The 27,582-nt window shown below is 48.8% G+C and overlaps 1 protein-coding gene across 5 annotated transcripts in view; it reads left to right on the forward strand.

The window, feature by feature from the left end:
- ASTN2 (astrotactin 2) overlaps positions 1 to 27,582 on the forward strand; it is an 854,920-nt gene that overhangs the window by 519,296 nt on the left and 308,042 nt on the right. For all 5 annotated transcript variants that reach the window (XM_072727526.1, XM_072727523.1, XM_072727524.1 and 2 more), the window contains one exon: positions 13,994 to 14,160. In XM_072727526.1, the coding sequence (XP_072583627.1) occupies positions 13,994 to 14,160 (167 nt within the window). The remainder of the gene's footprint in view (positions 1 to 13,993; positions 14,161 to 27,582) is intronic.

Consider the following 27,582-nt stretch of genomic DNA (forward strand, 5'->3'; position numbering starts at 1 on the left):
GGACTATAAGAATATCACTACTTATTTCATCTTTTTGAAGGCCGGCCTAAGGCTTTGTAAACTCGATGGCCCGAAGGACAGCAGGCTTCGAATAGGGCGTTTGCCAAACGGAGCCACTACTCTGTGCCGTGTCCTGGGGAGCTCCGGAGAGAGGTGGAGGGCCTTAGGACTCCAGCCAGACGGGGAGGACCAGCCACGGGAGGGGGCTGCCCGGGTGGGCTGCGACCCAGGTCCTCAAGCCACTCCCACAAGCACGGCCCTGCTCCAGGGTTCCCCAGCTCAGGGGCCACCCCGTACCCAGGTCCACCACCTGAACCTCTTGGAATTCCCGCGAGCCTCGTGCAGGGAACCGCAGGGTGTGTCCAAGCTGCAAGGCCCTTGGAAACCAGTTGCCGCCTCTCTCATCCTGCTGAGGCAGGAGAAGGCCAGAGAATTGCCCAGAGCAGAGGCCGGCATCTGCATCCCCTGTGCACCTGTGCCCCTCTAGTGGGAAAGGCGGGCGGCCATCACCTCCTAGAGCTAGCCGTGGTCCACACGGGTGCCCGTGAGCCCAGCCACGCCTTTCAAGGCTGCTGTGGTTCTTGAGCAGATTACTGTTCCGGAGCAGAGCCGACTTGAACGGGACTCACCACCCTCTGGGGTCACCCGCTGCCTCCAGCATCAGACCTCCAGGCCTTCTGCTCCCTCGCGGCCCCGTGGGGAGCCCGTGGTGCCAGAGCGCGGCTTCAGAGCCGGTGCCCCGTGCTCGCATCCCGCTTCTGCCCCGGGAAGCTGAGCCAGCTCAGGAAAGCACGTCTGGCCCCCCTTCTGCGACATCGGGCCCCTAATAGCAGGCTTGCAGGGGCATGGGCCTCGAGCAAGGGAGACCCAGGAGAGCGCCCAGGGTGGTGTCTGGTCACGGGCGGCACCCCGAGCAGTGTCTTGTGTCTCCAGGGAGCGTGTCCAGCGCTGGACGGACGGTGGGCGCGGCAGGCCCGTGGGTGTCTCCCGGGAACTCAGAACCTCCCAACAGGTTGCCACATTCCAAAAATATCTACCGGGAATCAAATATTAAAGTGAGGGGATCCCTGGGTGGAGCAGCGGTTTGGCGCCTGCCTTTGGCCCAGGGCGCGATCCTGGAGACCCGGGATCGAGTCCCATGTTGGGCTCCCGGTGCATGGAGCCTGCTTCTCCCTGTGCTCTCTCTGGCTCTGGCTCTGTCTCTGCCTGTGTCTCTGGCTCTGTCTCTCCTTCTATCTCTCAAGAATAAATAAATAAAATCTTAAAAAAAAAAAACCAAATATTAAAGTGATGATTATCACAGTGACACCTTGCATGACAGTCAAGGTCTTGTCGCGTACCCGGCTCCGTGCTAGGGGTACCCCATGTCCAACTCTCACCCCCGTGGTGGTGCTGCTGGTGGGGGGGGGCTTGGCCTCAGTTTACACCAAGGGACTTAAGCCTCGGGGTGTCCGTGCAGGGATGGCCGGCATTACTGGGGAGCCAGAGGCAAAGCCAGGTGGGATCTAGCCCGGGCCGGCCTGATGCCAGAGGCCACACCAGGTCCCCCTAGCTGGGTGCCGGGACCCAGCGGGGAAGAGGGAGCCGGGTGTCTTACACTGTGTGTCCCGGGGACACAGACTGTGAACTGGAAGCCGTCTGCCTGCCAGAGCGATGTCTGCCGGAACAATGCTCAACATAGGAGAAGGGCAGACGATGCTCGCGGACTCCCGGGCATCCGAAGGAAGTGGGAACTTGCACACGAGGGCTCCGTGGCCCCCGTGGGGCTCCCAGCAAAGCCAGGAGGCAGTTAGTTACTAGCAGGTCCATTTTAAAACGTAGAAACAAAAATCAGAAAGGTGTGGTCACTGGCCCAAATCACACAGTCAGGAAGAAGCAGCGTCTGGATTATTAAACCTTTTTTTTTTTTTTGGTCTCTTCAGCTTCCATCTGTTTCTAGAGTTGGGAGGGGATCTGCAGAGGGGAGATTGAGCTCTAGCTTATAGGCTACACAGAATTCTTTTTTTTTTTTTTTTTTTTTAATTTATGATAGTCACGGAGAGAGAGAGAGAGGCAGAGACACAGGCGGAGGGAGAAGCAGGCTCCATGCACCGGGAGCCCGATGTGGGATTCGATCCCGGGTCTCCAGGATCGCGCCCTGGGCCAAAGGCAGGCGCCAAACCGCTGCGCCACCCAGGGATCCCCACAGAATTCTTTAGGAAGGGGAGGGCAGGCCTGCCTAAGGGCAGAGCATGGACAAAGGTACTGAGGTTGGACCTGGCAGGTGCAGTTGGGTGTTTGCCTATGTGGCTCCCACATCCAGGTGGGGGGACACATGGAGCAGGGTCGTGGTTTGGCCAGTGCACCTGGGAGCCCCCCCCCCCCGGAAGCCTCTCCCCACTGAGGGCCAAGGCGCCCCTCCCCAGGGTGCCTGCAGCCGCAATCCTACAGTACCTGCTATCGATCCCTGTAATCCTTTTCTGCATGCCCACCCCCTTCCTCCGTGTCAGCATCAAACTGAGCGACGGCTGAATTGGCATGAGTTGATTAAAACTCCTCGTAATTATGGGCCCTCGCCCAGCCTGGTCGTCCGGATCAATGTCTGCGGTAATAGGCGGGCTCGCTGGCCCTGTTGACAGATGGAGGCTGAGGACGGCGAGGTGTCGGGGCAGGGCAACAGCAAGGTGGCCCTCCCCACCTGCCCCCGTACACGCCCTTTCCAGACTGTACTCCCGGGGCCCCCTGGGACCGGGGCAGCGAGGCCCACTCGGCGTCTGATCGAAGGGATGGTCCCTCCTGAGGGACTCCACCGCCCTAGCTCAGCTGTGCCATCGTCCGTCTCCTCGCCTGCCCAACCAGTGGGTGTCGGAGGTGCCCCCGAGCTTTGCTGCGAGGATGTGAGGGGACGGCCTAGGGAAACGTGGCTCGCACATGGTTCATCGTGGCTTCCCCCCTCCCTTCTGTTCTTCCTGGGGGGTTAGGTATCTGGTCTGTCCTCTAGGCTCTGCTGCCGACAACCCCGCTCTGTGCCCTCCTAATCCCGGGCGTGACCTTCTTACACAGTCCTCGGAATTCTTGTGGAGCCCTAACCACTTGTGACATCACAGATAGACCACCTTCATGTGGATGATGGAGAAAGAGGCTCTTTTTTTTTGCAATCAGGAGACGTCAGTGGTAGGCACAGGCTGCCTCTCACGGGCTGTGTGATCTCAGGCACATCACCCGGCCTCTCTGGGCTTTAGTTTCCTCATCCGCAGAATGAGCACGATGATGCTGGTCCTACCTTAGCACGGCCGAGAGTAGCAAAAACTGCCCGTGGCCGTGTGCCTCTTGCCCACTGCAGGTCTGCAGCCCTCTTCTGTTGCCTCCTGAGTGCATTTCCTATTCGGGGGAGAGTAACAAGGGATCCAAACAGCAGTTACCACTGCTTGAGCACCCGCCATCGTGTCTGACGTCTGTCAGGTGTGTGCTCTGGTTTGGCTCTCATAAGCCCAGGGAGTTAGGAGTGACGTGGAAACTGAGGCTCAGAAGCACAGGGGCAGGGAGGAGGGGGGAGGCTTCGCTCACGGCTGTGGGATCCTATACGGCTGACTGTATGCTCAGCTTTCCGCTCACGAATGTTCTCGTTGCTTTTGCTTCGTCTCACATAACCTTTACCCTGATCTTCTCACGGGGCAGTTCTGTGGGTAAGAGATGGGGCGTTTCCTAGGAGGTCAATCTGTTACTGTGCTTCACTGGTGATGAGAGAAATCAATCCTCGCTGAGCCCTTGGAGGAGGACAAGGCTCCGGCCATCATCTTGGGCAGGTGTGGCGTCATCTCGGTGATGCCTTAAAACAAGCTCAGTGCCCTCAAAGGGGAGTCTCCACTCCCTTCTGAAATAGTTTGGAGTTAGTTCTCTCCTTTTCACAATCCGCCGTTGCTTTGACCAAAAAAAAAAGAAGCAGCTCAGAGCTAAGAGTCTTGTCCGACTTCCACTTGTCCAACGCCTTCATTTTCTAGCATAGGAAACAGACCCAGACAGTGGGATGTGCTGCCGGAAGCTACCCAGCCGGTTAGAGAACGGGGGAGGCAGAGCAGAGATCCATTAGTCACATGCATTTGTTTATTGAAGGCAGGCTCGGGTTTGGCTGTTGGTCTCCATCAACACATTTGCCTGCCACACTCACTTTGAGAAAGGTCTTCCAGATGGAGAAACTGAGGCTCAGAGAGGCATGAGCCGCTCTAGGTGACCGCCATCAGAGGCTGGGTCCAAGGCCGGAGTCATTTCCATCATCCCACCCGATCTCTCAGGCCCAAGGTTGTAGAAGAGAAAGAAGGGAGGTGGCACCCTGTTGGCTCCCGAGGCCAGAGGGCGGGCAGGGCTCTTCCCGTAGCACCATCTTGCAAGTCCCAGAGGTTTATTTGCCAGCTGAGTCACTCAGGCCCCAGGAAAAGTTATTTTCACTTGTAAGTTGGTTGTTTTTCCTTCTGCTCAGAACAGCTGGCCCACCTTCTAGACCCGGGGGTGGGGTAGTAGAGCAGCTCTTTACAAATTCTGTACTTGAAGCAATTTGCATTCCATAATTAATGAACATTAAAATGCATAATTACAAATGGAAACAAATGGCTTGGTGGTGTTGAAAACAGGGCTGGGAAGGAGTGAGAGAAAGGGGGCCGGGAGGAGTAAGGCAGGCCCAGCGTGCGGGAAGACGGCTGAGAATCCCCCAGGTAGCCCCCCCCCCACTCAGATCCTCAACACCTCAAGGCTCAGGGACTCGGGGTCTTCCTGTGGGTCCTCACCTGAAGGGAACAGAATGGAGGCTATGAGGCTCTGGAACTCAGCTGAACTGGGTTTCTCATCCACTTACTGAAAAACCTCTGGCAAAAGAGCAGCCCTCCAAGGAATGAGGTCATTCTGAGATGGACCTGCTCCTTTTCTTCTGCTCACCCCTAGCCCCACAGAGTCTGCCTCTTGAGGCTTCTTTTGTCAGCCCCAAGAAAGGGCTTACAGATAACTGAATTCACTGACTTCAGTAATCTCTTCAAAGTAGCAAACTGAATCAGTTTGCAACCTTCAATGCCTTCCAGTTATACTTAAAATAAACTCAAGATACCGTCCCATGGCTGGAGTCAGGGTCAACAACTTTGTTGTATAAAGGACCACGGAGAAAATATTTTAGGCTTTGCAAGTGACATGAGTGTGCTGATATTGTTTGGTCCCATATATATATATTTTTAAGATTTTATTTATTTGAGAGATCAAGTGAGCCCAGGGGAGGGACGGAAGGAAATGGAGAAGCAGACTCCCCACTGAGAATGGAGCCTGACTTAGGACACCATCCCCCGATGCTGAGATCATGACCTGAGCTGAAGACAGATGCTTAACTGACTGAGCCACCCAGGTGCCCCTGGTGTCATATTCCTTCCTTCCTTCCTTCCTTCCTTCCTTCCTTCCTTCCTTCCTTCCTTCCTTTATTTAAAGATTTTGTTTTTATTTATTCATGAGAAACACAGACAGAGAGAGAGAAAGCCAGAGCAGCAGAGGGAGAAGCAGGCTCCATGCAGGGAGCCGGACATGGGACTCAATCCCAGGTCTCCAGGATCAGGTCCTGGGCTGAAGGTGGCGCTAAACCGCTGAGCCACCCGGGCCGCCCATATTCTTCCTTTAAAAAAACAAACAAACAAACAAACAAACAAAAAAAAACAAAAAAAAAGAACAAAAAAAAAACCAAGCTTTAAAAATGTAACATTCTTAGTCCTATGCAAAACAGGCTGTGGGGCAGTAGATCTCTTTTCTCCCTTTTACCTACTAAATACAATTAAACATGTTAGAGATTACATATAAAAACATGAGTCTCTGAGAGGTAGAGAGAAGAAGGCAGACCAGCTAGGAACGTGGGAGCCCAGGGAGATTTGGTGGATAGTAACTTGGTTGTTTTTTGTTGTTGTTTATTTGCTTTTTTGCCTCATATGTTCCAAACTTGGAGCTGAAGGAGCCAGCAAGTCAGAAATGCCAATAGTTAAAGACAAACAAACAATCCAGAAACAACCCAAAACCCCAAACCTGCTCTCCTTAGCCAAAGTCCCAGGAAAATGGCAGCCTATAAAAACAGAAAATGTTTTGACAGTAATCACTTTAGCCAAGCATCACAGAAAAAAACATGGTCCCTCCCCAGCCCATTCTAACAAAGGCCAGGTAGGGAGCTAGACTTCATTCTTACCAGACTGTAATGATACAGTCTGACAATGCAGTCCTCCCCTTTCCTTGCTATACTGATGTCAGAGAAGGCCAAAAGGGGAAACTGGGATTCTACTTCCCCTGACAGTAATGAGAGTAATGAGAGTAATGACACTGTTTCCCTACTGAAACAGTGTCAGAGGAATCCAGATAAAATACAAGGTTTAAATAAGATCCAGAATTAAAACATAATAATATAACATAACGTCCCAAGTCCTTCAGGCTTCCATCAAGAATTACTTGTCATACCAAGGCCCTGAAAGATCTCAAACAACGCAGAGAAGGATTGCCAATAGATGCCATTATGAAGATAACAGAGAAATTGGAATTTAATAAATACGTTAAAATAACCGTCATAAAAATGCTTAAACAAGCAGTTAAAAGCACAAATGAGAAAAATAAAGCTTTATCAAAGAAGTAGAAGATATAAAGGAGGAACAAATGAAAATTATATAACTGAAAACAATCAAAATTTTTTTGAAAACTCAGTAGATTCACTCAACTAGCAAATGGAGAAGACAAAGGAAATAACCAATGAATTTAAAGACAGAACAATAGAAATTGCCCATAATTTAAATAATTCAAGCCATAGAGAGTGTGTTCTCTAGGTATAGTAGAATAAAACTACAAAGCAATAACAAATAACAGAAGAATCTTTAAATATTTGGAGACCACACAACACATTTCTAAATAATCCATGGATTGAAGAGAAAATCTCAAGGAAAATTTTTAAAAAATACACTGAACTGAAAGAAAAATACAGTGTATCAGAATTTGTGGGACACAGCGTGATGAAATATGCTTTCTTTATAATTTCTCCGTCTTTATATTTAATGAGAAGTAAAGTTATAGTCGTGAACGTATGCATTAGAAAAGAAGTTTCAGTTAGTAATCTAAGCTTCTACCTTAAGAACCTACAAAAAAGAGAACAAAATAAACCCAAAGCAAGCAGGAGAAAGGAAATCAATGTACTTAGAAAGAAAAAAAAAATACACGAAAGTCACTCTTTGAAAACATGAAGAAAATTGGAAAAAAAAATTGGTAAGACTGATAAAAGGGAGAGAAAATACAAGTTATTAGTATGAAGAATGAAACAGGTGACATAAAATACCATTTACAATGCCTAAAACTAATGAAATACTTTGATGTAAATTCAACAAAACATGCATGGGGCATGTACGCTGAAAACTACAGAATGCTGATGAAAGATATTTTTAAAAGATCTAAGTAACTGAAGAGACAAACCGTGTTTATGGGTTGGTAGACTCAACATCATAAAGATCTCCATTATCTTCAAATTGATATAAAGTTTTAGGATAATTCCTATCAAAAAGCTCAGCGTGTTTTTTTTTTATAGATATAGACAATATTTTCCTGAAATTAATATAGGAGGACAAAGGAACTAGGAGAAGCAAAACTCCTTTTGATAAAGAAGAATAAAGTAGAAGGAGTCAATCTACCCTATCTCTAGATGCATATAGCTACGGTAACCAAGACTGCGGTGTCAGTAGAAGGACAGACCTACAGATCAATGGACAGACTAGAAATCCAGAAATGACCTACACAGATAACCACAGTTTGGTTTTTGTTTATTTGTTGGGGGAGGGGGATTTTTGTTGTTGCTGTTTTTACAAAGAGGTAAAAGCAATTTATTGGAGAAAAGGGAGCCTTTTCAACAAAGGGTGCTGGCACAATTGCACATTCCCAAGCAAGAAAACAAACCTCAGTGTAAGTCTCACACCTCATGCAAAAATTAACTCAAAATGTATCACAGAATTAATTGTGAAACATAAAGCCATAACACTTCTCGGAAAATACACACACACAAGGAGAAAAATCTTTGAGATTTGGGCTTGGCAAAATGTTCTTAGATTCTAAAAGTATGATCCATAAAAGAGAAAATGGTAACTTGGATTTCATCAAAATTAAAAACATTTGCTCTGTGAAAGCTCATTTGAAGAAGATGAGAAGACAAGTTACAAACTGGGAGAGAAAATACATTTGCAAGCCACATCTCTGACAAAAGTCTAATGTCTAGAATATGTAAAGAACTCTCAAAACTTCACAGTAAAAAAACCCAAATCATTCTATCGGAAAATGGGCAAAAGACATCAAGAGGCATCTCACTGAAAGGGATATACAGATGGAAATCGAGCACAGGAGATATTCAGCATCACTAACTACTAGGGAAATTCAAATTAAAACCACAGTGAAAGTACTACTACGCACATATCAGGATGGCTAAAATCTATACGTCTATATATCTATATGGACGACATCAAAAGCTGTCGAGGGTGAATCACACTCATCACTTGTGGGAGTTTAAAATAGTACAGCCACTCTGGGAAACAGTTTGGCAGCTTCCTGAAAAATTTAAATATGCAACTATCCTATGACCCAGAAATTCTACTTCTTGGCATTTTTTTTCTTCAAAGACGTGAAAACTTATATTTACACAAAAACTTGTATGCTGTTGTTCATAGCCACTGTTCATAAGAGCTAAGAACTGGAAACGACCCACATGTCCTTCAACAGGCGAATGGTTAAACACACAATGGTATGTCCATGCGATGGAATACTACTGTGCAAGGAAAAGGAGCTAAATGTTGATCCATCAGCCGTCTGGAGGCATATGGAAAGGGTGCTGAGTGGGGAGTGGGGGGGAGCCAATGCCCAAAGCTCACATACTACATGATTTTGTTAATGCTATATTCCTGAAATGACAGAAATCCTATCATGCTTTCTGAAGAATTCTATAATGTAAACGAACGGAGAGCATGGTGGTTTCTGGGCATAAAGGGAAGGAGTCAGGCGGGAAGTAGGTGTGGTTTTAAAAGGGCAAACAAAGAATTTCTGCAGTGATGGAAATGCTCCGCATCTTGATTATCAATGTATATATCCCGGCTGTGATATTTCTTTTTTAGTTTTCCAAGATGTTTCCATTGGAGGAAAACTGGTCAAGAGGTACATGGGATTTCTCTATATCATATTATTTCTTACAACTGCATGCAAATTTACAATTATCTCAAAATTTTAAGAAAAATAGTATTTTTTAAAAGATTTCATTTATTCATGAGAGACACACAGAGAGAGAGAGGCAGAGACACAGGCAGATGGAGAAGCAGGCTCCGTGCAGGGAGCCCGATATGGGACTCGATCCTGGGACCCCGGGGTCATGCCCTGAGCTGAAGGCAGATGCTCCCCCACTGAGCTCCCCAGGTGTCGCCCTCCCCTTTAAAGAAAGGAAACTGAGGCCCAACTGGGTTCAGGGACTTGTCCAGTTACCCCACGAGGCCAGTGAGCTAACGTGCCTGGACAGGGGTTCTGACCTTCCTCTTTCTCATATGGTGGCGTGTCTCCCGTTTGCTCAGGGACATCTTCCCCTCGCCAAGGGGAAGGCTGCTCTGAGCAAGTCCTCTCTGCTCCATTACCCGCTCATCACTCACACTTGCAGGGTTTTTATTTTCCCTTTCAAATTATACTGCGCTTGTTTGTCCTGTTACTAGTCCTCTGTCTGACAGGGACGTAATAGGCCTCATCCCTCACGCTAGACTCCTAGCTCCTTCCAATTACCCACAGCCACAGCTGCCACTTGTGGAGCGCCGTGCTGGGCATTTGACACATTTCGTTCACTGTATTAGTCATCGACGGCTGCATAACAAATTATCCCCAAATCGAGCTGCTGAACACTAAAAGGTTTTACTGTGTCGGATAATCTTTGAAGGTTAGAGATTCAGGAGTGGTGGTGGGGGGGATGGGTAACTGGGGGACGGGCCCTGAGGAGGGCACTTGATGGGATACTCTATGTTGGCAAATCGAATTTAAATTTAAAAAATGTAAAAAGCAAATATGAAAAAAAAAAAAAAAGAAAGAAATTCAGGAGTGGCTTCAGCTGGGTGGGTCTGGCCACTGTGAGGCTGACAGGTCTGATTGGGGCTGGAGGCTCAGCTTCCACGCGGAGTCCTGTGCTGGCTGTTGGCCGGGGGCTTCAGGTGCCTGCCCCATGCGACCCCCTCTAGTGCTGCTCACACCACGGCAGCTGGATTTCACCACAGCAAGTGGAAGAGAGGGAGGGAGACGGAGGCAAGTCTTTTCTAATCTAATCTGGGAAGTGATGTACCATCGGTGCCACCATATGCTATTGGTCACGCAGCCCGCGCTGGTGCCGGGTGGGAGGAGACGGCACGGGGTGCGAACACCAGGAGGCGGGGGCCCTTGGGGAGCATCTTCTACGCGGGATACGACTCTGTTTACTCCTTACGGTGATCACATGGAGACAGATGAGGCTGAGTCGTTGGCAAGGGGTGCGGCGGCGGCTGCTGAGAAGCGGAGTCTGGGTGCAGACCCCAAGTCAACACCCAGGGGCGCTGTCCTTCCCGCCGGGCGCCCAGAGGCCTCACTCAGAGAGCAGCGAGTGGCCTCTGGGTTGCAGACGCTGCGCTCGGTGTGCAAAGCAGCGGGGGGACGAGGCGGGAAGGCCCCTGTACTACCAGCTCAGCGTTTGGGTGGGAGAGACGGAGGACACGCAGTGAAATGATGGACCTAATACGCAAGTCATCTGCTAGATCTAGGCTGCCCTCGCCCACCTGCAAGGACGCGGGGCGTCATGTCCACGCCAGGTGAAGGGACGAGCATGTGGGGTGATTGGCAACCCCGCTTCAGCTGCTCAGAACACCTCTCCCGTGGTCGCAGACCAAATGCGAGTTTCATTCCAGCTCTGCCTGTCCTTGGCTGGGTTGTGTCAATCAAGGGCCTTCCCCTCCCCGAGCCTCAGTTTCCCACCTGTAAGTCATCCTCCAGTTTGTCTTCAGCCCTAAGGTGCTTCCATGTCAAGGGTAGTAAGTACGGTGGGCGGAGCCCCAAGCTGCGACCAGGGCCCCGCACCCTCTGCTCATGTGTCGGGGGGGTTGGGGTGATGGACATTCTTCTCCTCTCTGAGCCTCAATTTTAAAGTCAGGACGTTAGGTCAGCTCTGAATCCCTCTTGGCCCCGGTTCCCGAGCCAGGACCGACGGGGGAGTGGAGTGGGTTGCCCGGGTTGGGAGCTACGGAGCCAGAGGGCCTGGAGAGCCGTGTCTCCCGATCTATGAAATGGGACTTAAGGACACTGCCCCCTGAGCTGGTTCCAGTGGCTGCTGTACCAAACCACCGCAAACCGTGTGGCCTCAGATGCCGGGGCTGTACCCTCTCTCAGTTCCACAGGGCGGAGGTCTGGTCACGGTGCTGTCAGGGGCCTGCTCCCCCCACACCCCCGTCCCGGGGGCTCCCTGGCTTCCTTCCAACTCCCGGGGTTGTGGCCTTTGCTGACTTGGGGCCACGCTGCTGAGGTCTCCGCCTGCCCTCACATGGCCTTCTCTTCTGTGCCTCTAGGAGGACATTCACGGCCACGTTTACATCCACCTTGATAATCCACGTGGGCCGCTTAATGCAAGAATTTGTTTAATCCCGTCTGCCAAAGCTTTTACCGTAGCAGGTGACATTCCCAGGCTTCGGGGCTCAGGACAGAAACGTATCTTGGGGAGACACATCGTCAGCCTCCCACGCTGCCTCATAGGTCTGCCCTAAGGGCCAGCCGAGTGAAAACAGTTAAGTGTTTAGGTCTTGCCTGGATTACGGAACCTGCATTCATTCATTCATTCATTCATTCATTCATTCATTCATTCATAATTGTTTAAAATTGTTGTTGGAGTTCAATTTGCCAACATGTAGTCTAACACCCAGTGCTCAACCCGTCAAGTGCCCCCCTCAGTGCCCGTCACCCAGTCACCCCATCCCCCTGCCCGCCTCCCCTTCCACTACCCCTTGTGTGCTCCCCAGAGTCAGGAGTCTCTCATGGTTTGTCTCCCTCTCTGATTTTCCCCACCAGGTCCCCGCCTTTCCCTTATAACCCCTTTCTCTATTTATTATAGTCCCCTTATGAGTGACACCATAGGATGATTGTCCTTCTCAGAACCTACTTTTTTAAAGAACAAAAGTAGCAGAGAATCAGCAGGGGGTGGGAAGCGCTCTGAGTGACTCGGAGCTGGGATGTATCCTGTCACCTGGTGAGAAGGTCAGTCATTCCTCCCAGCGCTCACCCCGAGTCCCTGCGGACAGACACACCAGCCCGGAGGACCCCTAAGTGGCTCCCGAACGCCCCCAGGAGCAGGTGCCCCTGTCCGACCATGGGTACTCCCAGACAAGCAGGACCTTCCTCCGAGCTTGTATTAATATTTACAGCACTTCACTCACATGGAAAATTGATTTTTCTTTTTAAGCACAAAATGTGGCCGGTTTTATAACCTTTCTGCAGCTTGACAAAGGCCATTTATAACCTACTTTCTCCGTCACCCTCCCCGGCGCCAGTCTCAAATGTCTCAGAGGACTCTCGTGCATTTGTAATTATGGATTCTTCTTAGGCAAAATTTAATTTCCAGGAGGGTGACCTTTTGTTGTTGTTATTGTTGTTGTTGTTATTGTGGTCTTTGTAAATAATTGATTTTTGCGTGCGTGTATTATTGACGCCTCGCAGGATGGCGGCTTGGGGGAAGGGCCCGGGGAGCAGGGCGTGGGTGGGCGGGTGTACTGTGGGGGCACTTTAATCAGTGATGTCCAGTGATGGATGAGGAGGGCTGAGCTCTGGGTGTTCATCTCTGTGGACAGGAAATGCCAGCAGGGTGACTGAAATTAAAGCCTGGTACCTGGTTTTCAGTCCCAGATGCAGGAAACTTGGTACTGCTTCTCCGCCTGCCACACAGGACGAGATGAGCTCGGCTCATCAAATGATGGAAAATAAATAGCCAGTTGTCCCTACGGCGTGGGATCTTCCATTGACGGGGCTCTTGGCAGATGCCAGGCACGGTGATAAGAGCATTTATTTGACTGCGGTCACTCTCCCTGGGAGTCATTGGGGGTTTTAGGACCTGGAGGGCTGCTGGTTTGGTTACCTGGAGAGAGGTGGCCATGGCAGGCCGAGGATCTGAAGCACCGGCAGAGGACCTCACCTCTTAGCCTAAGGGAGATTCCAGGCGTGGTCCTTGTGGACAATGCATTTATTTATTTCACCTGGGAAGGGATGATTTAGAGGCACCCCTCTGTTGGCCGTTAGGAGGATGGTGTGGAGGAGACCAGACTGCAGTTTGTGGGCTCCAGCTGTGGGCATCCCAGAGGAGGCCCCATTCAGGACCCCAGAGACAGAGATGGAGACGAAGGGGCACATTCAAGACAGGAAGGGGGAGAACTCGTGGGACGGGTCCCACGTCGCCCAATTCTGAAGTTAGGTGCACGCTCCCACCATCCAGTCTAAGCTTCGGCCAAACCCGTAGGTGCAGGTGCCGCGCCCCAGGAATAGGTAAGGAGGCTGAGGCCCTGCGACGGTGAATCCCTGGCCCCGATGGCAGGGGGGGAAGAGGAAGAGCTGGGATGTAGATTCATATGGGCTGCATCTCTGTATCTGGCTGCCTGCCAGAGTGACGTATACATATTTTTGTATCCGCGGCAGACCCGACTGTGCTACAATAAGTAGGGGCCGATGGGAGCCCCGGCGATGCCCGTGGGATTGCCGCGTGCAGCCTGCACCCCTGTGCTTCACTGCGGGGACCTCCTTTGGTTCCCACGAGGCTGCTGAGATGCTGATCACAAAAGCCCCGTCCCCCAGGCGGGCACCTGAGGGTCTGCGCAGCCACAGGACGGTTCGCCGGCCCCATGGAACGGTCTCCATGGTCCCCCGACACGTGGCCCGTCCCAGAGGGTGGGGGGAGAGGGCGTGACGGGACGGCGCCCAGGCCCTGACCGCCCTGTTGCTCTCTCCCGAGCAGTGCCCCGAGGAGCTGAGGCCCATGAAGGACGGCTCGGGATGCTACGACCACTCCAAAGGGATCGACTGCTCCGACGGCTTCAACGGCGGCTGTGAGCAGCTGTGCCTGCAGCAGACGCTGCCTTTGCCCTACGACGCCACCTCCAGCACCATCTTCATGTTCTGCGGGTGAGTGTCGGCCACCGAGGCCACAGCGGGGGGACCCGGGGAAGGTCGGGAGCTGTGGTCAGAGCCCCGGAAGGGCCTCTCCCGCCCGGTCTCCCAGACAAGGCCACAGGACCGTCTTCTCTTGAGCAGAGGGACGAGGACAGGAAGAAGTAAAATAAGTCACTGGCGAAGACTCAGAATCAATGGGATCCGTGCCCAGGCTGAGTCCCAGGGCGGGGACCGTTTTGTGCCGGAGCCCCCTGCCCCTTCGGTGTCCCCTGGAGCCCCGGCCAGGAGCGGGCACCTGGAAGGGGCCGCGGAGAAGCCAGCAGGTGCGTGCTGAGGCCAGGCTTCCAGCCTCGTTCGTGCAGGACCTGGTTGGTGGTCAGGGACGGGCTGCCTGTGCCCTGGAGCCCTCGGTGAGAGGAGACCTGGTAGGCGGGGAGGCGGTTGGAGACAGGGCAGGAAGGAAGCCCCGCGCGGGCCATTGCTAGACCTCGGTGGGATGTAAAAATCCCTTGGAAACTGCAGGAAGGGCACGTTGGGAGCAGCTTGCAGAGCGCCCCAGGGCAAGCCACTTGTCCTCCCTGGGCCACTCTGACCCCCTGTAAAATGACGGCTTTGGACGGCAGCCCCACCATTTCGTCCCGTTTGCCTCGTTCCGAGTGCGGAGTTACCTCCATCACGAGTGGCACCCCGCACAGGACATTTTCTTCTCTCCGTCACTCTCCTTGTGGTGACATCTTCGTTTTTAAAAATCAGCTCATCCAAATAAAAAAACAATAATAATTTTTTAAAAAATCAGCTCATCCCTTGACCTTCGGTGACTCGCACAGATGATCCCGTGCTGCTCCTGCAGGAGCGTCGGTCCCCGAGATAGGCTCAGGGCTTTGCTCAGATGGAAAAACTGTGAGATTGAACGAGAACTTTTCCAGAACAAGAGGGTGGGGCCGCTTGTCGGAGTTTAATCCCAGTTTAACAGGAAATTAGTTTTACCCGCCTGGCTCTAGTCCTGGGCTCCAGAGTTTTCCTTCTGGGACGTGTTTCGGGGTCTCGCCCTCTTGCCCCGGTTACACTTGGGGCTGCAGGTGCCTCTGAGCAGCTGTCGGAGCAGCTTGCTGGGGTCCCGAGATATGTACCCGTAAAATAAATAAGAAATAAATTAGTGTATGCAGACCTGAATTTATAGCTGTCTCTCCTCCGCGTAAGTGACTGCAGGGCACTGTTGAGTAAATTATGCATGGGCTTAGATCCGAGGCTTGAATACACAATCAGGGGTGTTCTTATCCTTATTTTTCTCCCTGTGCACTTGCGGTTGTGTGTGTGTGTGTGTGGGGGGGGGGGTCCTTCTGTGGGAAACAACAGGACCGGTGGCAGCAGGGTCGCAGGAATGGGCTGGGCCACCTCCCCTCCCCGCGGCCTGCAGGGGTCAGGCGGCGTCCGCAGACGTTGACCCTCCTTCAAGCTCCCCGGAGAACGCTCTTGGACGTTGGGCAGGCCTCCCAGGACACCCTGCTCTTCGGTTTCCTCGTCTCTAGACTTTTTAGTAAAATTGACCTCAACGTAAAGATGGTCGTGAAGAATGCAAAGTGCTTACGGTTTATTAGTCCAATAAGGTTAAATCAGGTGCCCAAGGTCGCGGGGCTGGTACGGCTTGCTCACTGCCTCTCATGAAGTTTTGGAACACAGGTGAGGTTTGCTGGGGTGAGGTCCGGAGCCGACACCAGGAATGAATTCGTGAGGCATCTTGGGTGCAAAATGGTGGTTTTATTAAAGCCGGGGGCCAGGACCCGTGGGCAGGGAGAGCTGCTGCCCCGGGCCTGTGACGGGAGGCTGATTGCATGCCTGGGAGTCGGGAGGGGTTTGGGGATAGCTGCTCTCTAAGGGATTCTGGAAGCAAGGTTTCCAGAACTTTCCAGAAGGTTTCCCCCTTATAGGGGGCTGGCTATTGTTGGGAAAAGGTCACTCCCTACCGTCTAATAAAGCCTAAGTCACGAGCCCCTCAGATGTGTATCCGTGGGCCACATGCTTGGGGGATGATCACCCACACGTGTCTTGGGGGTTAGAGATAAAGGAAATCTCTAAAGGAATTTTTTATGTGTTAAAGTAGACTCACAGGATCCTGGGGGTCGGGCTGAGATTGCCTTTTGTCCTGAGCGAAGTATGAGCATCGAGGCAGCTGAGTCCGTCCAGGAAGGTCCCTCTGCCTGTTTCAAGGGCTTGTGAACGTGCCGCCCTGGGCTCGGGCTTCGTCCTCAGCCAGCCCCGTGCTCCCCCATCACCTCCTGCCTGTGTGACCTTGAGCAAGTTCCTTGCCATCCCTGTGCCTCCCTCTCCTCACCTGTGAGACAGGGATGGTGACAGCATCTCTGCGTGGAGTTGTCGTGAGGACTGAGATGCGTTACACCGCGGTGGGTGTGACTACCTGTACCTGTACCCCCCCACCCCCGCCGGGCTCCCACACAGCACCTTTTGAAGTACAGTTGAGACACAATACATCCGTCTTAGATGCACAACCTAGTGATCCGACATTATTACGAGGTGCTCACCGCTGGGTGTAGTTACGACGTGTCAAAGCTATCACACCACTCTGGACTGCATTTGCTAAGTCATCCGTCCGCACCCCCTCCAACCCTTTCCTTATTTATAACTGACCTTTGTTCCCGCATCCCCCCATCCCCCCTCCTGTTTCACCTGTCCCTCCGCCTCCCCTCCCTCCCCTCTGGCGACCACCAGTCTGCTCTTTGTATCCCTGTTTCTGTTTCATTTTGTGTGTTGTGATGTTTAGATCCCACGGAGGAGCCAAATCCTATGGTATTTTTCCTTCTCTGACCTCTCTCAAGAAGCAGAACGCCCTCCGGGCCCATCGTGTCGTCACAAATGGCAGGATGGCATCCTGTTTGTAGGTAGGGCTGGTGAGATCCCACCGCATCTCTACCCCGCGTCTTCTCTATCCATCCATCCGCGGATGGACACGGGGGCTGCTTCTGCGTCTTGGCTCTTGTCAATGGTGCTGCGACAGACATCGGGGCGCGTGCATCCTTCCCAGTTAGTGTTTTCGTTTCCTTCAGGTAAATACCCAGAAGTAGAAGTGCTGGATCTCACCGTGGTTCTATTTTTTATTTTTTTATTTTTTTTGAGGAACCTCCATGCTGTTTTCCACAGTGGCTGCACCAATTTACGTTGCCACCAGCAGTGCACGGAGGCTCCCTTTCTCCCACATCCTCGCCAGCTCCTGCTATTTCCTGTCTTTTTGATACCAGCCTTTCTGACAGGTTTGAGGCGCTAGCTCATTGTGGTTTTGATTTGCATTTTTCTGATATTTAGTGATGTTGAACATCTTTTCACGTGTCTGGTGGCCACTGGAAGGTCTTGTCAGAGATCGTGGCTCTTCAGGTCCTCTGGCCATTTTCTAATGGGATTGTTTGTCGGTGTGTTGGGTGATGATGTACCCGGTACGGAGTCAGTATCCAAAGTATATGAAGAGCTCTGAAAATCTTAATTAAATAAGACTGAATGGGCACGGGGGTGTGCTGGGAGCTGTTGAAGACCATCCAAATGCTGAGGAGCAGGACAGAAAAGACAGGAAAACCCCGGGTCTCCTAAAACCCACTGCAGTGTCAGGAGGACAGGACGTGTTTTGAAAATTGCCTTTTAGGGATGCAAATGAGAAGTTACCCACACTCGTTCGAAGCACTATAAACAAAACAATGAAAGCCATTAGCAGGTACTTGTGAGAAAGTTGGTGGAGAGAAGCCGCAGGCCTTTGCTTTAAGCCAGGAAAACAAACCTGTGCTCAAGGGCACCTTCCAGACGTGCTCTGAGCTCTGTGACCTTTCTGAGCTTCCCCGCTCCGTGCAGGTTTAATGGAGTCGGTGCAGCTCTTAGGAGGTGTGTCCTACGTGCCCTGACCGTGCTAAGTGCTTTGATTACAATGTGATTCTCGTAACAACTCTACAAGGGAGGGTCTATTAGGATCCCCTGTTATCACCAAGAAAACCAGGCACAGAGTGGCTCTGTGACTTGCCCAAGGTCTCACAGCTGCTAAATGGAGGCATTAGGGTTTCAACCCAGGCTGTGTGGCTCTAGTTTGTGTCACTCCTGGCCTCTGGCCACTTCTAGCTATGGGGTCTTTTTTTTTTTTTTTTTAAGACTTTATTTATTTATTCATGAAGACAGAGAGAGAGGCAGAGACACAGGCAGAGGGAGAAGCAGGCTCCCTGTGGGGATCCGGATGCCAGAGGGACTCCATCCCAGGACCCCGGGATCAGCCCCAGTCCAAGGCAGATGCTCATTCCCTGAGCCCACCCAGGGGCCCCAAAAGGGTTGTATCCTTGCCCTTATCAGGTTAAGGTTGCTTTTCCTTCTAGGAAGGCATTAACATTAACATCCTTGGGAGCTTCCTGGAGGAATATTCATCAGTGGCTGCAAGTTGTAAGGACATTTAACCTTCTGGAATCGAGGTTATTGATAAAAATGCTTTGTTCTGGAAAATTACTAAGACATTTGTGAACTGAGGGTGACTCAGGTCTTGCAGGATTGTGATGTCTGTAGGTGAACTGTTTGTGTTTCCCCTCCTAGCCTTTGGGCAACCAGGAGCGCCTCCCACGGGGGAGGACGTGGGCGTCCACTTCTGCTTTGTCCCCAGCTTGCCTTCCTTGGAATTCCAGTTTATCCCAGAGGCATCTGGGCAACCTTGCCGACTGGACCTCTTGCCAGCTGCCCTGATCGTCCGCCCCTAGTCAGGCCAAGGTCCGCACGACTGCATAAAGTATCTTGCCCTGGGGTCACCCCCTGCTCCTGCCCCCCCAGCCCGAGCTTCTCTCTGTGGTCGCCCCGTGGCTCTTTGGCCCTACCTGCCTTCCCCTGTGGTCCTCATCACACTGCGGACGTCTCATGGCTGGCGACGAGGCCTCAGTCACCTGTGGACATCCTTTGTCACTCCGCTTTGGTTGTGATACGGGAGGGCTTGGTTCTTGTCTCACGGAGTCAAAGAATGAATCTCACAGACACAGGAGTGAGCAAAGGGATAGAAGTTTATTAAGATACAGAGAGAGCTCCCGGGAGTGAGAGGGGGGCCACCGAGGGCTTGAGGGTTGGTCTTTTATTGAGAGCCTCAGCAGGAGACCTAAATCCTTTTAACATTATCTACTGGCATCACCACTGAGTAAGGACTGGTGGTAACATCTTTAATGGCTTGCTTCTTCTTTGGGGTCTGGTTATTGTCCGTTGGTCACAGATGAGTGTCATGACAAGACGCGCTCCCCCCACACCCAGGGCAGGGTGCTCTGGCTTCTTCCTTTATCTCTGGTTTCCTTACACCTCTGTATTTTGGGGATTTTCGTGGGCCTGCTTCTGTGGCCCCCGACCTAGCCCGTTTGTCCTTCACTCAGTTGTCCCCAGAACTGCTTCACAACTGCAATTGTCGAATTAAAGAATTCATCTCCCTAGGATTTGTTGTGCTTACTCTGTGCCTGGTCCTTTGTGGGGACTTGAGTACAAGTCCTTGTCCACCAGGGACAGAGGGGACACTGAGGACAGGCGGCTGAGCCTCACCTGGCCCGATTGATGTTGATGGAGCACCGGTGGCCGCGTGGTAGAGAGAAGCAGGTGAATTTGAGAGAAGTGGAGAAGGTCATTGGAAACTGAGCAGAAGCATCCAGAATGAATCTTACAGGTGAGGGAGCAGCGTCCCCCCCCACCTCTGTAGGTTACCTAGCAACCAAGTTTGTATCATTTGTAGAGTGTGTGTGTAATGGATTCCGTGCATTCTTTGGTGAGAACTTAGTATTATCCACATAAACCCAATGTATCACACACACACACACACACACACACACACACACACGCACAATATAAAGACAGGACCAACCAGAGCCATTTGTAAGGAGAGAAGCAGAAAGGGAGGAAGGGTTTCAGGAGCCTGACACGGGGCGTCACTCAATGTGAGATAAATTCAGCTCTGGGCTTCTTGGCAACCGGAGTCAACAGGGGAAGGAAAAACAACAACAACAACAACAACAACAACAACAACAAAAAACCCCAAACCCATAGTGGATTATACAGTTGTCTTGACTTGACAAAAGGAAGGCTGAGGTTTCTTTTGCTTTAGGAGATAAACTACCTTTCCCTGACATAATTTGCTGCATAATTTCCCTGCATAATACAGGGAGACACGTTCCCTGTATGTTTTTAAAATAAATCGTGGTCAAGTCCATTAATATGTTTGAAGTTTCGAGTGTTTCTCGGATCTTTCTGAGGAGGGAACTGAGGCCCGGCAGGGTCTCAGAGCCACTTAGGAGGTGACACTGGGACAAGAGGCTCCCAAGCTTCTCTCTCCAAGTGGGGATGTGTTTACTGTATTTGCATGTAATTTAATTTAAAATGTGATGAAAATGTATTGAAAACCAGGGGCTCACAGAGCACGTCCAGCCTCACATAGTCCTTACCAGCATATGCATATCGTTTTTTTTTTGTTTTTTTTTTTGTTTTTTTTTTTTTTTGATAGTCACACACAGAGAGAGAGAGAGGCAGAGACATAGGCAGAGGGAGAAGCAGGCTCCATGCACTGGGAGCCTGACGTAGGATTCGATCCCGGGTCTCCAGGATCGCGCCCTGGGCCAAAGGCAGGCGCCAAACCACTGGGCCACCCAGGGATCCCCTGCATATCGTTTTAATGTCAATTTTTATGTGATTTTAGGAGGGAGAGGAGGTCAACACATGTGTTTGATATCCATCGTGAACTGGAGGCCGCTCACTCTCACCGTCAAAGCTTGCACGCTCTCTCGCCGGCCTCTGGGAGGGAGACACTGATCTGAGCTCTAACCACCAGTAACTAGTTGCAGAGGTGTGGAAGGCATTCATTTGGATGCTTGTTTTGTTGTGGTTTCTGACTTTTAGGCTACATCCCCCTTCCCCCGACTTCTGATGGCAGGAAGAGGAGTTTACCTCCCAGGGTTCACACAGAACATCCACGTTCTTGTTAAACATTACAACCTTATGCCCCCAGCCGCTTGAAACATTTTGCACAAAAGCTCAGGTGTAAGACGTCTTCATGGACAGCTGATGGAAGCGCACACAAGTTCGTCTACTCGTTCAGAGAGGGTGTTTCCACGATGGGCTCTGTGAAGCCTTAGTCCCGTATGCAGCTGAAAGCCAAAAGGGGCAGCTCAGGGGTCAAGACCCACATGGGAAAGTCTGTAGTCTAGACCTGCCTTTAAGGTTCGCTGTGCACCTGGGGATAGTAAAGGCCCTGACAAGTCCTGCAGTGGTGAAACATATATCACTGGTTGTAAAGTGACCACATTTTCCATTTTCACATCTCCAAAATTAGGATGCATTTTACATTCTATACTTTGACAGTTTAAAAAAAAAGTTTTTCTTAGTGTTAGGTGAAATGCTAGTTTTAAGGATCTTATGGTAGATACATTGTTATATAATTTAATCAGAATTGTCCGTGGAATTCTGTTTCCCTTCCCTTCTTCTTTTTTTTTTTTAATTTTTATTTATTTATTTATGATAGTCACAGAGAGAGAGAGAGAGGCAGAAACACAGGCAGAGGGAGAAGCAGGCTCCATGCACCGGGAGCCCGATGTGGGACTCGATCCCGGGTCTCCAGGATCACGCCCTGGGCCAAAGGCAGGCACCAAACCGCTGCGCCACCCAGGGATCCCTTCTTTCTTCTTTTCTAAAGAATACCTTTAGATACCTTACATTCAAAATAGATTTTCTACAAACTAAAGTTTTCCCTCACGTGAAACCTTCAGGTGGAGACCACTCTGAGGACAGTCTTACTAATCTTTATTTTGGTTAATGTTGGGACAAGCCTGAGGGCCTTCATGAGAAAGACCCCCATGACGTTGGTTGGAAGGATTTGTGTGGCTGAGGACCTTACCTTCTAGGCCACAGAGAGCCCTGGTCCTGACAGCCCCAGGCTGGCATTCATCACAAGTGTCAGATTCGGCAAAGCTGGAAGAGCACCTGTTGCCCTCTTGTCTTGGTGGTGGGATGCTTCAATTCATCCCCGACACTGCTCCAAGCCTATGAGGTGTGCAGTTTTTTGAGCTCTTCTTACCTGACCTTTTCTCTGTTTTTAGTTTTTTTTTTCCCTAGGATTTGATTCTCTCCCCTATTTAAAAAAAAAAAAAAAAAGTTTCTAGTCTATGCATTTCAATATATAACTTTTGGTTCTGTGAACCACTGAGGAATGAATGAACACCTGAGCACGTAACTACACGAATAAATAAATAAATACTCTGCTACTCTGAGGATCTGTGTAAACGCCCTATCTCTATAAGGTCCTGATTTCCTCTTTGGAAAGACAAGCAGATTGGAAGTAGTCATTTGTGCTGAAGTAGAAGGAGCGCTAGATTCGGAGTAAAACGATCCAGGTCAAGGTACTGGTTGTTCAAAGTGCTCCTGTGATCTTGGTCGTGGAATTTTAAAGGGCCAAGCCTTGGGGTCCTTGGTGGCGGTATTGAAATGAAACTCCCCATCTCATGATACTGCTCTAAGGATTAAATAAAATATGCTGTTGGCTAAACACGCATAGGTTTTATGGTGCAATCTCTAAGGACCCATCTAGTTCTAGTGTTCTCTATAATGTGATAGGTGTGTTAAGGGTAACACATTCATTGCCTTCAGCTAAAATGCCCAGTTTGTATCTTTGTACTTATTTTATGTTTTTCATTTTGGCATATGTATAAATATAGTTTCATGCAGATCTTGGCTGGTTTCCTGTGAGCCTACACGCTTTAGAATTTCTGTAAGAAAATCTCCCAGACGACAGAATGTTCTAAAGAAACTGTATAATTATGTAGCATGGAAAAAAAAAAAAAAGAACAGAAACCAACAACTAAACAGACCTTTGCATAAATCATCCATCTTTGCCCTGAGGTAGCTTGGGGGAGAGAGTTCCTCATGTTTCAAAACTCAGAGGATCATTTACCTCTGAGTCCCTGTGTTTTTAGGAGTCCCTGGTTTTTCCACCTCCCTGAATCTCTTCAGTGTCTTACTAAGTATAATAAGGGGCCTTTTATCTCCCCTCACTCCTCTTCTGCTGAGCCACACACAATCCTTTCCTACTTCCAGACAAAAAACAAAACAAAATCACCATGAACTCACAATTGTAATATGCCTAAAATCACACACACACACACACGCACACACACACGCACACTCACTCACTTGCTTTGAAATATGAACCCCCAGGTCTATGTCCTGCCACCGCTGTCAACAAGTGTCAACACCGCTTCATGAGCAAGTCACTTAACCACTCCCATCTGAAAATAGGAGCCGTACCGCCCTGTTAGGATCTTGCATCGGTTTCCTAATCAATCACCACAGACTTAGTGGCTTACAACGTCACAGATTTATTATTTACAGCTGTGGAGATCAGAATTCCCAAAATCCAGGCATCAGTAAGACTTGAAGGCCAGAGGAACAGCCTGTTTCTGTCTCTGTCTTTTCTCTGTTTCCACACTGTATCTCCTTCTCGGGCACATATGTCTACTTCTCGTGCTCTTAGAAGGACCCTTACGATTACACTGAGCCGACCCATATAACGCAGAACAGTCTTCCCATCTCAAAAGTCTTAATCACACGTGCAAAGTTCCTTTTGCCACGTGTGGTAACATATTTGTGGGCTCTGCAAATTATGACACAGACATTTGGGGGGCACCATTATTCTACCTATTACAGGTTGTGATAGGGAGCTAGTCAGTTCATCCATAGAAAAAAGACTCCAGTAGACTGTGCAATCTGGGCTGTAGGGCTGAGCTGTGCATATGTGCACGTGTGTACGCGTGTTTGTGTATACATATGTCATACGGATGCACGGATGCATGTGTACGTATGTAATGTACATATTTAAATGTAATAATTGCATATGCTAGTGTTCATATATTTAAAATATGTAAATAGTAAATGTATTTCCGATGGATGGCACATCAAAGTTCCCAATTATGTAGCTTGAATAATAATAATAATAATAAAGAGTCAAAGAAAGGCCACTCTGTTGGCTTTAAGAAATCTGGATCTAGAGAGAACTCTACACGTAGAATTTGAGAAGCACTGGAAATGATTTTACACTCTCTGGTAAATGTAAATGGGCTAACATGAAATAATTGGAGCGAGCAATATATGACCATAATAGTACTAATAACTAGCAGCAGCAGCGTTGCAATGCCACCATGTGTGACAGGAGTCTGAGGCATGATAGATACAATGTTGTCCTTTATGTAGGTTATCTCTGTTCTCACATTGACCCTGTGATCAGGATAACTATTATCCCCACTCAATAGATTGTGACACTGAGGCCTAGAAAAGTTAACAGATGGGATCAAGGTTATATGGCTGGTAGGGGGCATAGCCTCTGTTTGAACCCAGTTTTAATTAGATCCAAACTCTGAGCTCAACACCTGTCTCCCTTGAGTAAGGGGCATGAGGTCTCAATAAATTCACCAAAGTAGAAATTATGCAAGCTTTATTCTGAGACTAGAATGCAGTATTATTACATATTAATATCAATCTAGCTAGTAGATGAATGTCTCTACTTGAAAACTAAAAAAAAAAAAAAAAAATGTCTAAGTAACAGTTGGGTGAAAAAAAAAATCAAACTCAAATGACCACTTCTTTAGAAATGAGTAGGAGCAGGAAAGCTGCATATCAAATTCATAGAATATAGGCTAAGCAATCAGAAGCCCCATGGCATTTATTGAGAAGCAAGGCAGATTGAAAATAAACAAAATAAAGCATCCAAATCAAGAAGCCAGAAAAAGAATTATAAAGCAAAGTCAAAGAAAGCAGCAGGAAGGAATTAATACAAATAAAAGTTGAAATAAATGAAATAGAAAAAAAAAAAGAGAGAGAGAGGCTCATCAATAAAATGCAAAGCCTGTTCAAATGAGAGAGAGAGAGAGAGAGAGAGAGAGAGAGAGAGAGAAAACACAAATAAACACATTAAGAATGAGCTAGGGACATAACCATAGAAGCACAGAAGATAAAACAAATTTAATGAGAATCCTATGTACAACTTTATACCAATAAATTTGAAAGTCTTGATAAAATGCATTATTTTCTAAGAAAATGTAAATTACCAAGTTTGAGTCATGATGGTGTAGAAAGTCTAAACAGAGAGATAACATAAAATAAAATGATCAGAGAACTGAATATCTACAATTGAAAAGAAGACATGAACTCATAGGATTTATAGGCAGGTCCTATCAAATCATTAAGGAATGCATAACCACTATCTCATATAAACTGAACCAGAGAAAGAAAATAAAAGGGCAGTTTTCTAATTTATTCTAAAATCCTGGCGAAGTTCTAATACCCAAACTTGGCAAATGTATCCTCATCCATCTAGAAAAATCTGGTAGATGTGTTAGAACTGATGAGCTCCTTATGTGGTAGGATGAAAAATCAAGCCACAGAAATCAGTAATAGCTTTCCTCAATATCAGCAAAAACTAACTAAAAAATATAAGGGAAAACACAAGTGAAAAACGGATCCTATTCCTGGAGTGGAAGAGATTGTAATAATAGCAGCCATTACCAACCCAAATTCCAGAGGTTTATCCTTAGAATGGCTTTGTGAGGTGGGACCCACTTATAGGTAAGCAAAGGAAGTATAGAGAGGTTAAGCATTTTGTCCAAGGCCACACAGTCAATAGGAGATGCAATCAGGATTTGGCCTCTAGTGGTCTAGATCCAAAACGCATGTCTGTAAACTCTGGAGCATCTTATGTTGCATAAATACCTGTGAATAAGCTCCAACATGATATGCGCAAGACAAGACTTTCACGACCAGAAGTCTAAAACCTCAGTGCAGGTTGTAAAGGAATACTTTATAAATGGAGATGCAAACTATGTTCCTGAATTAGAAAACTTGCAACTGTAAAGGTGCTAGGATGTGATAAAGTAGGTTGCGGTAACAAAGGAAGGCTCCCAAGCCGGAAGCTTGTACACAGAAGCTCATTGCAAGCTTTCCCTGCGAGATCCATTGTGATCGAAGCAACCCTCTTCCGTCCTGTGGTGTGCATTCGGAGCATGTGGTCTCCAGGCTCCGTAGCAAGAGGAGAGAAGGCTTGGGAATCATACAGGGTGTCTTGAAGGGCTGAGACTGGTAGCAATTTATATCACAAAAGCACAGATTCCATTATTCAGAATTCCGTCACATGGTCCCTCTGGCTCAACTGCCAGAGAGATGATTGGATGCATGCAGAGTCTACACTGCATACCCAGGAGGAGGACCCAGGCTGGTGAGCAGAAGACATGATGTTCGCCACAGTTGGTGGAATTGCCTAGCACAGAGTTGACTCCCTCTATATATCTCTAACAGGAAAAATAAAATTAAATCTTCCCCAAACTGGTCTACAAATTCAATGTAATATGACCCAAAATTCGACTTGGGATTTTTTTTTTTAAGATTTTATTTATTTATTCATGAGAAGCATACAGAGAGAGACACACACACACAGGCAGAGGGAGAAGCAGGCTCCCTGCGGGGAGCCCAACGTGGGACTCGATCCTGGGACCCCAGGATCATGCCCTGAGCCGAAGGCAGATGCTCAACCGCTGAGCCACCCAGGTGCCCCCTGCTTGGGTTTTATATACAATTTGACAAGTCAACTACAAAATTCATTTCAAGGGAAAAATAGTAAGAGCAGAGAGGAAGTTTTGAGATAGAAAATCAGTGTTTATGATGAAGAGGAGACTTATTTTATTGTATCCAAACCGTGCTGTGCAGCCACAGTAATTCAAGTAGCATAGAATTATTGCAGGAATATACAGACCACTAAATAGCAAGAGTTCCAACCGTGTGTACAGGGTATGCGTAGTGATTTAGTATATGACAAAATAGCATTTTACATTAGCTAGTGAACCAGATGGACTCTCCAGGTAATGGTTACTCATTTTAAAAATAATTAAGTTAAAATAATCACTCCCCCATGGGCAAAATTAAATCCATACAGATTAAAAAGCCAAAGATGAAAAAAACTCATATAAATACTAAAATAATATACAGAAATGTGTTTTGTCATCTTGTGGCTTCCTAAGCAATGCGCCAAATTCAGAAGCAATGAAGGGCCAGGATTGAGAGGTTGTAAGATAACAAAACTAAGATTAAAATACAACTACAGGGGCGCCTGGGTGGCTCAGTCAGTTAAGGGTCTGCCTTCGGCTCAGGTCATGATCCCGGGGTCCTGGGATCTGGAGCCCTGTGTCCGGCTCCCTGCTGATCAGGGAGTCTGCTTCTCTCTCTCTCCCTCTGCTGCTCTCCCCGCTTGTGCTCTCTCTCTCTCTCTCTCTGTCAAAGAAATAAGAATCTTAAAAATAAATAAATAAAATACAAGTACCAACTACAGACTAGAGGAAAATTTCAATATATATGGAAGGCGAAGGATAACTATCCAGAAAATATGCAAAGCGTATACAAGCCAGT

The sequence above is a fragment of the Vulpes vulpes genome, chromosome 12, assembly GCF_048418805.1.
Source record: "Vulpes vulpes isolate BD-2025 chromosome 12, VulVul3, whole genome shotgun sequence".
In the NCBI taxonomy this organism is placed as follows: domain Eukaryota; kingdom Metazoa; phylum Chordata; class Mammalia; order Carnivora; family Canidae; genus Vulpes; species Vulpes vulpes.